We start from the raw sequence: 12,579 nt of genomic DNA, 5'->3' as shown, positions 1-12,579 counted from the left end.
TTGAACTTAAAAAAATACTATTAAAATGGTTTAAATTGTTATTATTTATGGTTATTTTATAAAAACAATCCGCAGAAGGCTGTTTCGTTGCAAAAGGTTGATTCGGCTGACTGTAAATTTTTTATATTATTTTTATAATTAAAATTATGTTTTATTTTAATACATGGTTTCCACTTTTTACAGAAAAATATAATTAGTTTGAAAAAGATGTCTGTGCATTTTTAAACCATCAAAACTTAAATATTTCGGGAAATGGTTCGAAACACTTCAAAACATTGTTTAATTATTTTTTCTGTATTTTAACATTTTTCCTATTTTATGATTTTTTAAACTTGTTTTGTTTAAATTTTTGTCAAATAGACTACTTTTTATTTAGTCTTTAATTGTGATTTTTTTAAAACACTAACGGTATAATAAGGTTTATTGGTATAAATAGTTGAAATCATAATTTGATAATTAAAACTATTTAATAAAATGAAAAACAATAAATATAAAACTCATTTAAAAACAATTTAAATTATCACCAATTTACAATTTTAATTAATTACTAATAACATTTTGATTGTTTTTCAAAGGATAGGCAATAAAAAACGACAAAAAATAAAATATTTTTAAAAACAACATTTAAAAAAAGATTCAAATAAACCAAAAATGATTATGCAATTATTGTCGTTGCTATTTATGTTTATTAATTTATCTTTAACTTTAAACAATTGTAAATATGATGAATGTGCTCGTTGTACTTTGAATTTGTGTGATAGATGTAAAGAGGGAAGTCATTTAGACAATGCGTTATATTATTGTTTCAGTTTGTTATTGATTTAAAACAACCCCAATAACTTTAAGAATGTAGAAAGGGATGCCACACATGTACAACTGAATTGTATTGTACAAGTTGCCAAGATGGTTATTTTTTAGATTATGTATCAACAACATCTCAAATATGTTCAGTATGTCCTTCAAATTGTGAAACTTGTTCAAATTTGACAAATTGTATTATTTGTAAAGAAGGTTTTTATCTTCATACTAATCAATGTATAAGTTTGTTTTTTCATAAAAAACAATTAATAACACCAAGGCTGTGAAAACGATTGTGAATCATGTACAAATTCGTATAACTGTCTTAGATGCTCTCGTGGATTCAAATTAGTTGATGGTGTATGTCTTTCGTGTTCCAAAATTGGATGTGTAAATGATTGCCAAGATGGGATGTATTATAATACAACCACACAAACATGTCAAAGTTGTTCAAATGAATGTTTAACTTGCAATACAGAATATGAATGTACTTCGTGTAATACTTTTTACGCTTTAACTAATTCAAAATGTGTTTTATGTAACCAAATTATTCCTGGTTGTATTACTTGTTCAAATATAACGACATGTTTAAGTTGTGATGTTCATTATAGATTATTAGATAATAACACGTGTTCTGGTTTGTTATTAATAGTTCTATTTAATAAAAAAAATAATAAATAGTATGTCCAACTCAATATCAAACAAATGGTGTAGATACTTGTAGTAACATGGACTATCCAAGAAATTGTCAAAGCGGATATGTTGATCCATATAAATTTTGTGATAAATGTTCAGATAATTGCCACACTTGTTACTATACAAATACAACTTTATGTTTATCATGTAAAATTGGATATTATTATGATAAGTCATCAAGTAAATGTCACGCATGTACAACGAATTGTGATTTTTGTTCAAGTACGAGTTGTTTAAGATGTTCAGAAAATTTCATTTTACAATCTGGAGTTTGTATACCTTGTAATGAACAAAGTGGATGTTCTAAATGCAACAACAACGAATGTATTCAATGCAATTCATCGTTCATTCTTTATAATAGCATTTGTATAGAATGTGAGAAATGTGAAATTTGTAAACCAACCAAATGTGTTTTATGTAAAAATGGAGCCACTCCTTCATTTGGTAACTCATGTGAATCTTGTTCTTCCATTTTCGAAGGATGTGAGAATTGTTCACAAATGGAACAAAAATGTATAACTTGTAAAATTGGATATACATTTAATTCAACTTTAAATGGATGTAAGATTTGTTCACAAATGTTTGAACATTGTTATTGGTGTTCTCAAAATGAAAGTAAATGTATATTATGTGAAGAACAATATACATTTAAAAAAGGTATTTGTGTATCCTTTTCAGAAGCTATAATGCACTGCGTTGAAGGTGACAGAACAGTACAAAAGTGTTTAAAATGTGAAATCAATTATACTCCAACTGTTGATTATTTAAATTGTTCAATTTGTGAAGAAGCCATTGAAAATTGTTTATATTGTTCCCAAACCGAATTTAAGTGTTTAAGCTGTAAACATGGGTATACAGTTTCTTCAAATGGAAGTTGTATTTCATGTACTTCTCAAAACTCAGATTGTGTATCTCCACAATTTGGATCTTGTCAATACGGACTTTCTTTGTTTGATAATTATTGTTATGATTGTATTTCTGAAATAGACGATTGTGTTTTGTGTGATCCAACACAGTGGGGATGCTCAAAATGTATTGCTGAAAAAACACTTTTTAATGGAATTTGTGTTGATTGTAATATTACAAATTGTAATAAATGTACAACGGATTCATATGAGTGTGAATTGTGTCAAAATGGGTATTACATTTCAAATGGGATTTGTGTTCTTATTTGTGACAATGATAATAACTGTTTGGAATGTAATGGAAAAGTTTGTTCGAAGTGTAGTCTTCCCTACGTTTTAAATGATAATTTCAAATGCGTACAATGTGTCGATAATCAAAATACCTCCAAATGCATTAGATTTGAAAATGTATGTGATTATGGATATTTTCCATATAATAATTATTGTTGGGAAACTTCAATTTATTTTGACAATTGTCAAATGGCGAGTCGTACGATTTATGAATGTATATTTTGTGATTCAGGATATGGTTTAAATACATTAAATCAATGTGAGAGATGTGAATATGGTTGTTTATCATGTTCATTCAACAGTTCATTTTGTGTTTATTGTGTCACTGGCTTTTCAATTTCAAATGGAAAATGTTTTATAATTTCTAAAAAAGATTGTGATATTTACAATATGCCTTTGGGATGTGAAAGTTGTGCAAATTTAATGTATCCAATAGAAGGAAGATGTTTATCATGTGAGATTGACAATTGTGACATTTGTAAAGAAGAAAGTTGTTTAAAATGTTCTTTTAATAAAACTACAACTGAAACTTCATTAGAATGTGTTCAACAAATTGTTTCACATTGTTCCTTTTACTTTAATTTTAATTGTTTTTTATGTGATGATAATTATTATTTGAATATAAATAATACATGCGAAGAGTGTCCTTCATATTGTAATTCTTGTGTGTTTATTAACAATCAAATCCAATGTAAAGCATGTGCAATTAATCATACTTTATCCGAAGATTCAACAAAATGTGAGTTAAAAGAAACACATTGTGAAATTAGTTACAATGGATATTGTTATACATGTCAGAATGGCGCTACAATTAAAAATGGTATTTGTTCTTTATGTACTCAAAATTGCGAAAAGTGTAATTATGATGGTTGTGATATTTGCGAACCGAATTATTTGATAGTACCACAAACAAAAGAATGTTTATTTTATGACAAATGTACAGAAATTAATGATAACATTTGTACCACTTGTTCAATTGAATTGTATAAAACAGGAGATCAGAATTCCATGTGTGAAAATTGTTCAACTTATTGTGAATATTGTTCTGAATCCCTTTGTCTAAAATGCAGAAATGAATATTATTTGTCTGATACATCAACGTGCGAAGTTGATACAAAACAAAACAGGCAATTAATGCAAACAACAAAAACAATTTTAACATCAAATTGCGCGTTAGTTCAATCAGTTGGATGTATTAGATGTGATGTGGGGTATTATTTGTATAATTCCAAATGTGTGAATTGTCCATCACATTGTAGAATTTGCTATAGTCCAAATGAATGTGCGGTTTGTGATATAAATTACACATTACAAGGTTTTTCCTGTGAATTGCTTAATACCGAAAATGGGTGTCAGATTTTTCAATTAAATAAAATAAAGTGTGCAATATGTTTATCTGGTTATGTAATGAATCGAGAAGGAAACTGTGAAAAGTGTCACTTGTCATGTGACACTTGCATCAAAGATTCAACTATTTGTTTGACGTGTGCAGAACATTATTTTATGAATAATTCTCGTTGTGTAAGTACCACTCAAATAGCAAATTGTGTCACTGCAGGTTCACATACATGTTTAAATTGCTCTAAAGGGTATTATCTCAATCAAAACGGCTTTTGTACAAAATGTCATCCAAATTGTTTGTCGTGTGATTCTGAAACTGTTTGCACGAGCTGTTTTGACAATTTCGTATTTTCCATGACAAAATGTGTTGACATGGTATTAATTCAACATTGTACAAGTGCTAAAATTGGACTTTGTGTTACGTGTGAAAATGGTTTTATTCTCAAAAACAACTTTTGTAAAGAAAAGACGAAGATATGGGTATACATTGTCATACTATTTTCTATTATACTATTAATTATAATTATAATATCAATTATCATATTACCGCTCTATTTTATCTTTAAAAAACACAAAAATACAGAAGAGAAAACAATATTTAAAATGGAAAGATCAAATTTAATTTTTACCAGTTTAGATTCAGTTTTAAGTTCAAACAAAAAGTTGATTGACTTCGATAACATTCAAATTCCAGTTAATAAAGAAACTCGCGAACTTCTATGTTTGGGAAACAAGTCGAAACACCACATAAAATTACAATTGAGTGTGATTACAGATGAAAGAGTAACAATTCAAATTAATCCACAAATTGTCGTTCTCAAAAATGGCGAAGCGTGTGAATTTGAAATTTTGGTGACCCCAAATTGTACATGTAAAATTTCTTCTTTACTTAAATTGATTTACATCGACTTTAAAACAGCCAAAGAAACCGTTTTTGATTATCAAATTGTTTTTAATACAGAGCTTTCGACTCGAATTGATCCAAATGAACTTATTGAAGATAAGAAACTTGGTGAAGGATCTTTTGGCGTTGTTTATTTAGGAGTTTTCAGGGAGCAGAAAGTCGCAATAAAAAAATTAAAAATAGTCAATGAAACAGATGACAAACAACTCGAATTTATCTCAGAAATTGAGATGTTAGAAAAGTTTCATTGTGATTTTATTATCAACTTCTTTGGTGCAGTTTGTGTACCAAGTAAAATGAGTTTAGTCACTGAATTTGCTGAATGTGGAAGTATAGAAGATATAATGATTCATAAGAGTCGTGGAGATATTTCAAATCTAATGAGGAACAAATTTGTGTATGATGCAGCTCGAGGAATTTTGTATTTACATAACAATGGCATTTTACACAGAGATATCAAGCCAGACAACATTTTAGTTGTATCAATGGATTTTGAAAACAAAGTGAATGCTAAATTGACTGATTTTGGAAGTAGTAGAAACATCAACTTGTTGATGACTAACATGACTTTCACTAAAGGAGTTGGAACTCCAAAGTACATGGCGCCTGAAGTGTTGAATAAAGAAAAATATCGAATGCCAAGTGATATTTTCTCTTTTGCAATAACCATGTATGAAATTTTCAATTGGGAAAAATGTTACAACAAAGAAAATTTTAATTATCCGTGGAACATCGTCGAGTTCGTAGTCGCTGGTAAGCGACTTGAAATTGGAAATGATATGTCTAATGAGCAATTTAAATTAATACAGAGTGCTTGGATTCAAAATACCAAAGAGCGTGCGACTATTCAACAAATTGTTGATGCTTTGCAAAACATGATGTAATCATTTTTTTTTCATTTTAGTTTAAAATTGATATTTATTAACACTTAAAACATCATTAATTTTTATTGTTTGACTTGTTTTTAACAATGTGTAAAGCCATTTTTGGTGTTTTTCATCAGAATTAATTTTGTAATGTTATGAGCATTATACAGTTACTCATTATTGAAATTATTTATAATAATTAAAAAAGTCAATATATGGGTTATATCCTTAACAATACACCATTTATTTGTTGAAATGTAAATTCCATTTTTTAAAAAAATAGTAAAACCAAAGATTTTTATATAAATGTAATAGAATAATTATGGTTAGAATACAAACTTTTTAAAAGGCATAAAATTAAATTGGTGTAATATTATATCTTCCAATTAATCTAATTTACATTGTTCAAAATTAATAATGATATTATGTTTTATTAATTCTTTAAATTATGTTGAACTTTATTCAAATGTCTAAAATTCAAGAAATCTCAAGTTTGTAAAACACATTTATTGTTTTCAAATGTTTATAATATGTATTACAACACACAATTAATATAACTATAAAAAAATAACAAAACAAATTAAATTGTGTTATAAAACTTTTCAAGTCCAATTTCCACAATATTGATATTTGCTCTTTCAAGTGGGTCTTGTGTCCAACTTGATGTTATCAAACTAGTCAATTCCATTGGAACGTTATCCGGAATATGCAAACGCTTTCCACTACTTGTAAAATCTGCAATGTTCCAAGCATATTTGAAGTCTTTGTCATCTTTTCGGAACACTTCTTTCCACATAGCTATTTCAAGCATAGTTAAAGAAAAAGAGTAAACATCAGCGGCCTTCTTGTATTTCTTTTTGTCAAGAACTTCAGGCGCCATATATTTTGGTGTTCCAATGCCTTTAGTGAATGTCATGTTCGTCATCAACATATTTACATTTCTACTACTTCCAAAATCAGTCAATTTAGCATTTACACAGTCATTAATATCCAAAGAGAATATTAGATAATTATCCGGCTTAATATCTCTGTGTAATATATCATTTGAATGTAAATAAAGTATTCCTTTAGAGCAGTCTAACATCATTTTAACTCGCAATTTCATTCTAATATCAACATCTTTCATTCTTCTCATTAAATCTTTTAAAGACCCAAATTGAGCAAATTCAGTGACCATACATTCCTTCTTTGGTATGAACACGGCGCCATAGAAATGGACGATATACTCACTTCTGAATTTGTCTAACATCTCAACTTCCTTTTTAAATTCAATTTTTTGATTCTTATCGTCGTGATTTGTTTCTTTCATCTTTTTTATTGCAACTATGTTTCCTTGATACTTTCCTTTGTAAACTATTCCAAAGGAGCCTTCGCCAAGTTTCTTGTCTTCTATCAACTCGTCGTAATCCAGTCGTGTTGAATTTTCTGTTTGTGCCTTTATTTTAACAGAAGTTGTTTCCTTCTTCCCGTTAATTAAGTCCAGTGAGATTATCATTATTTCATCACACAAATTCATAGTGCAAAATGGTGTTAAAAAGACTTCGAATTCGCACGCTTCTCCACTCTTAAGTGTGACTAATTGTGGCTCTGTCCGTATCGAATATTTGTCACACCCCTCTTTTGTGGTGATTTGAAGTTTCATATTTACTTTTTTGTTGTTACCAACACAAAACAATTCACGACTTTCACATTCAATGTGTATTCTATCACTGTCATCACCAAACATAATTTCTTGTTTGTTTGATAAAATGTCATCACTTAATTTAGTCATTATAATATTAGAGCGCTTCATCTTAAAGATACAGATATTCTCTGTTAATATATTTTCTTTCTTCTTATTGAATATTATTAAAATGATTGTTATTAATAAGATAATTATAAATAATATTACAACAATACACATAATTGGTAATACTATGACTAATCCATAATTGGTCTTTTTACTGCATTCAAGTTTGTCACCACTGAGTTTATAACCATCTGAACATTTTGAACAAACGGAATTTTGAGAAGAAATGCAGTTTTGTATTTGCGAATAGTGCATACATTTATTGTTAATTAAAATGTTGTCATTTTCACATTTGGAACACTCAAAATATTTATCACAAAAAGTACAATTTTCGCCGCATTTTTTACACAAATTTTCTTTTAATGCATATCCATCTTCACATTGCGTACACCCATTTGTCGTTTTATTCACACAATTTGTAAGTTCATCTTGTGAATTGCAATATTTTGTTATATTATTTGGAGTTCTATAATACGTGTCATTGCAAATAAAACAGTTCCCATCATTCGAACATGTTTTACAAGAGATGTCACACTTGTCACATTTCTTGCCATCTGAGGATCGCATATACCCATCTTTGCAAACAACACACCCGTCATATGTTGACATCATCACATCACAAGTACTCAATAATTCATTTATTTCCACACATTTACCATTTGTTGCATATGAATATTTACCACATTTTGTACAATACGTTTCGTTGGAACAATAAGAGCATGGAGATTTACAGGAAACGCAATTTGAATTGTGCAAATAAAAACCATCGGAACATTTGAAACACCCTTTAGAACTTCTTTCAATACAATTGTCGTTGTATTCACTCGCTGTTTTTAGTGATGAATTAACATTTGTTGTGTCATTTTCTTCACTTTGTGTTACACATGTATTATTGATAAGTAGAAACGGTTTGGTGCACTCATAACAAGAATTCAAAACGACGTTGACAAATCGGCAATTGTCATATTTGCCCACTTTAGTTACACACCCTTCAACGTCTTTATAATAAGTTTCTTCACACGATTTACAAATATTATCACTAAAATCTTTGCATTGAATAGAATCTATTGAAACACAATTTCCTTTAACTGTCATTTTATTGTTACATAAAATACACGTGTCTTTGTTTTGAATTAAACAATCTTCATTGTTTGCAATGCAAACACTATTATTCATGTGATTGTCTTTATCGCACATAACACAGTCACTTCCTCTTATTATTTGACACTTTGTATCTGTAACACATTTTTTATTTGGAGTTAACACAAAATTATCATTGCAAGTAAAGTCAACCAATTTGCCATTTTCCATTCGACAAATTTCTGCATTTTCACATGATTTGGTTTGACCAAATTTTTCATAAGTTGTGTAATAATTTTGAGTTGCTAAATAACAAAACTCATTTTGTGTATATTTACAATTTGTAACATGAAGTCCACAATCCGTGTTATTGTTGCATATCAAACAAGTTTTGTTCTCATTTTGAGTTAATTGATATTTGCATTCTTCGTTTAATGAACAATTTCCATTTGTTGTTATAACATTAGATTCACATATTTCACAAGTTGTTTTGGAGTATTTGTGGCAATTTGTATCTTTATTTTCACACATCTCTTCATGTAAATAATCATTTATATCACAAGAAAAACACGAAGAATTTACTTGAAGGAGGCACGCATTCTCATTCAATGTTTTATTATTTGTTTCGTAATTATAATGAGTCTCATTTGTATATGACAAAACACATTTTCTATTTTCAACGACATAAGGAGAATAACACGTTGTACATTCTGGACTTCCGTTGTTATATTCACAAAGTTGACAATAGTCAATAACTAGATAACATTCTAAACACGTTTTTTTGTTTGTTTTTACTTTTCCTGTAACACAAGAAATACATTGAGTTCCATTTGTTATTAAATCATTATCACATGAATAACACTCTTTTTTAGTTGTTGAACACTCAACACATGAAGGTATATTTGCGCATGTCAAACACGTGTTATCGTCTAAGTAATATCCACTTGAACATTCGGCACATTCTCTTTGTGATTCATTTTCGTTTGAATCACAAGAAAAACAATTGCTATTTGAAGAACAAGAAACACATTTTTTGAATAATTCGTTTGTTGTCTCCTTGTATCCAGGTTGACATGTTGTACAAACTCCACTTTCTCGACTACAATTATTACAATCAATTGGACATGGAAAACATGGAGAAGTATAACCAAGTGAATATTGATTTTCACCACAAAGTGTACATTGACCATAGTTGTAACCATATCCAGGTTTACAATTAAAACATTTTCCTTCGTTTTTACTACAAGAAGTACACGAAGAGTTACACTGTTTACAAGCATTTTGTCCATCTTTGTTTTGATAAAAACCATCACCACATTCGGTACATTCAGAATCCAAAGAAAAAGTACCAATTGTACATATCATACATTTTTTAGAACTATCCAAGCCATACCCATCTACACAAGTAATACACTTTCCACTTGTTTTATCACACCTTTTACATGTATTACTACATACAGTACATGTTTCTGATTTTTCTTGTGAATAAGAGTTTTCTTCACACGATGTACACTCCATTGAACTTGGTTTTGAAAAAGTTCCAGCTGGACAATTATCACACGTGTTTGTTTTCATATTTGCAAAAGTCCCTCCACTGCAAACTGAACATATTTTTGTATTTTTGATACTACCCATTGGACATGAAACGCAATATCCACTCTCTTGAGTACACTGTTTTTCACTGCACGAATCGTCACATTCAATACATGATAATGCTCCTTCATTATCAGAGTAAGAGCCAATTGGACATTCTAAACAATTTGCACTTCCTGGTGTTAGTGAATACGTCCCTTTGGGACACTTTTGACATGTTTTTTCTGTTTCATTGTAAAATGTGCCACTTGCACAAATCAAACACAAACCATTATTTATGGTATATCCTTCTTCACATGATGTGCACCGGCCGGTTTTTTTTTCACATGTTGTACAATTATAACAATAAGTGCACTTCGAACTATTCGAGAGAGAAAAACTATTATCACCACCACATGGATAACAACTGTCTCCACTTTGAAATGTTCCTGCTTGACATACTACACATTTACCTTCGGATAATCGAGACCCTTTATAACAAGAAAGACAACTTCCGTTGGTTTGGCTACAATTCGCACACAAAGAATCACATGGGGTACAACTTGGAAATCCAACTAATGAATAATAATTTGGGGCACATTGGGAGCACGAAACAGTTCCTCCATTTGAAAAATAACCAGGTATACACTTTTCACATTTGATGTTTGTCACAAACCCACTTCCTGGACGACAGGCCATACAAATACCAGTTTTTCTATCACATGATGCACACGTCTCTGAAACACACGAAGTACAAACAGAAGAATTTGTTATTGAATAAAACCCTTCTTTACAATCTTCACATTTTATGGATCCTTCAAATTCTGAATAAGTTCCTGGTGGACACGGATAAATGTTTTTTCCATTTGGACAGAAGAAACCAGATAAACACTCCTCACAATAAGAATTAAATACATAATAACCATTTTTACATGATAAATTACCAGAAGTATTCACGATACACAAAACCAATAATATAATCCCATTACAAGGGAAAATCATTTATGAATGTAGTTCGATTTGTGTTTTCATAAAGATTATTTAAAACTTTTTAAAATAATATTTGGAATTTCGAAGAGGATTGTTAATATTAGAAAAACGCTGTTTTCCTATAAAAATGTAATTTTGATATGGAATAAGTTCCACAATCAAAAAGCTATTATTGTTTTATTTTTTATTCAACTAAATAATTAAAAAAATTGTATTCATATTGTTCTTCTTTTTTTTCCAAGAAGACGAATGTTAAAATAATATCAAATCAAGTTAAACTATTAAATATACGAAACAATTTATAACAAAAAATCTATTTAAATATAGTTTATTAATCATTAAAAATGGTTAATAAATATAAAGTTTTTTTTGTTAATCTTTTTTATTGAAAAGATTTTTCAAAAACAGTAAAATTTGATATATTTAAAAAATATTCGAATGCTATCTTTTTTTACTTTTTTAATGAGTTGTTTTTCTTCTTTACTTTAAAAATAAGAAGTACAAAAAGAAAATCTTTTTTGATCTTCTTTTTGTGAAGAAAGTATTTTTCGTTCAAATATAAAAATTATATAAATTACATATGGCTATTAGCTCACCTTGACATAAAGTAACTCACTTTAACTATTCAAAATTAAATATTCGTCGTTTTACTATAAAAAAACTATACTCATTAAAAAAAACCTTGTTTAGTATATTCATAGTTTAACAACTATATAAAGTTTGTAAAAATTATTATAAAAATAAACTATAATTAACTATATTCATAATATTTATAAAAAGAAAATGAAATAAATGGTAAAGAAAAAATTTATTTGGTACAAATATTATTTAAAACATCAATATTAAAAATTTGACAAAATTTACATTTTTAATTTTAAATTAAATTGATTTGAGTTGTTGTACAATTTTGTCATAAACTATTGGACAACAAATTAGATATATTTAATGTATATATCTGTTTAAATTTCAATCCGAAATTCTATTATGCCTAAACAAATACATATTATTTAATTTAGTGGAATCATTTTTGTTGTTGGTATGAAGTTACATATTTACATATTTAAAATTTTTAATGATTTATTCAAATTGTATTATATTTTTAATAGAAGTTTAAAATAAACAGTAAATTTTTATTAATTGTAAATATGTAACTTCATACCAACAACGAACAATTAAATTAAATTTTATTTTATTTTATTTTCCTTTTATAATTGTTGTGATGTTAAAGAAATACAATGGTTTCATTTTATGTGTTGTGAGAAAAAAAAATATATTATGATAATTAAATAAAAATAAAACTAATAAATAACTACTTGTATATAATTGTTAATAAAAGTTGTTGTATAA

The 12,579-nt window shown here is 28.2% G+C and overlaps 2 protein-coding genes across 2 annotated transcripts; one reads left to right on the top strand and one right to left on the bottom strand.

The window, feature by feature from the left end:
* Positions 1-651: 651 nt before the first annotated feature.
* On the top strand, positions 652-5,819 carry EIN_231680 (protein serine/threonine kinase, putative; the record flags this gene model as incomplete). The annotated part of the gene is made up of 4 exons (XM_004258501.1): positions 652-808; positions 847-1,041; positions 1,079-1,435; positions 1,480-5,819. The coding sequence occupies 4 exons, from the start codon at positions 652-654 to the stop codon at positions 5,817-5,819; spliced, it is 5,049 nt and encodes a 1,682-aa protein (XP_004258549.1).
* A 562-nt stretch (positions 5,820-6,381) lies between these two features.
* Positions 6,382-11,244, bottom strand: EIN_231670 (protein serine/threonine kinase, putative; the record flags this gene model as incomplete). Its single annotated transcript, XM_004258500.1, has 1 exon — positions 6,382-11,244. The coding sequence occupies one exon, from the start codon at positions 11,242-11,244 to the stop codon at positions 6,382-6,384; it is 4,863 nt and encodes a 1,620-aa protein (XP_004258548.1).
* Between the last annotated feature and the right edge of the window lie 1,335 nt (positions 11,245-12,579).

Source organism: Entamoeba invadens (assembly GCF_000330505.1).
Source record: "Entamoeba invadens IP1 unplaced genomic scaffold scaff_1105074724705, whole genome shotgun sequence".
Taxonomy (NCBI): domain Eukaryota; phylum Evosea; order Mastigamoebida; family Endamoebidae; genus Entamoeba; species Entamoeba invadens.
This window is presented reverse-complemented; position numbering and strand designations above follow the sequence as displayed.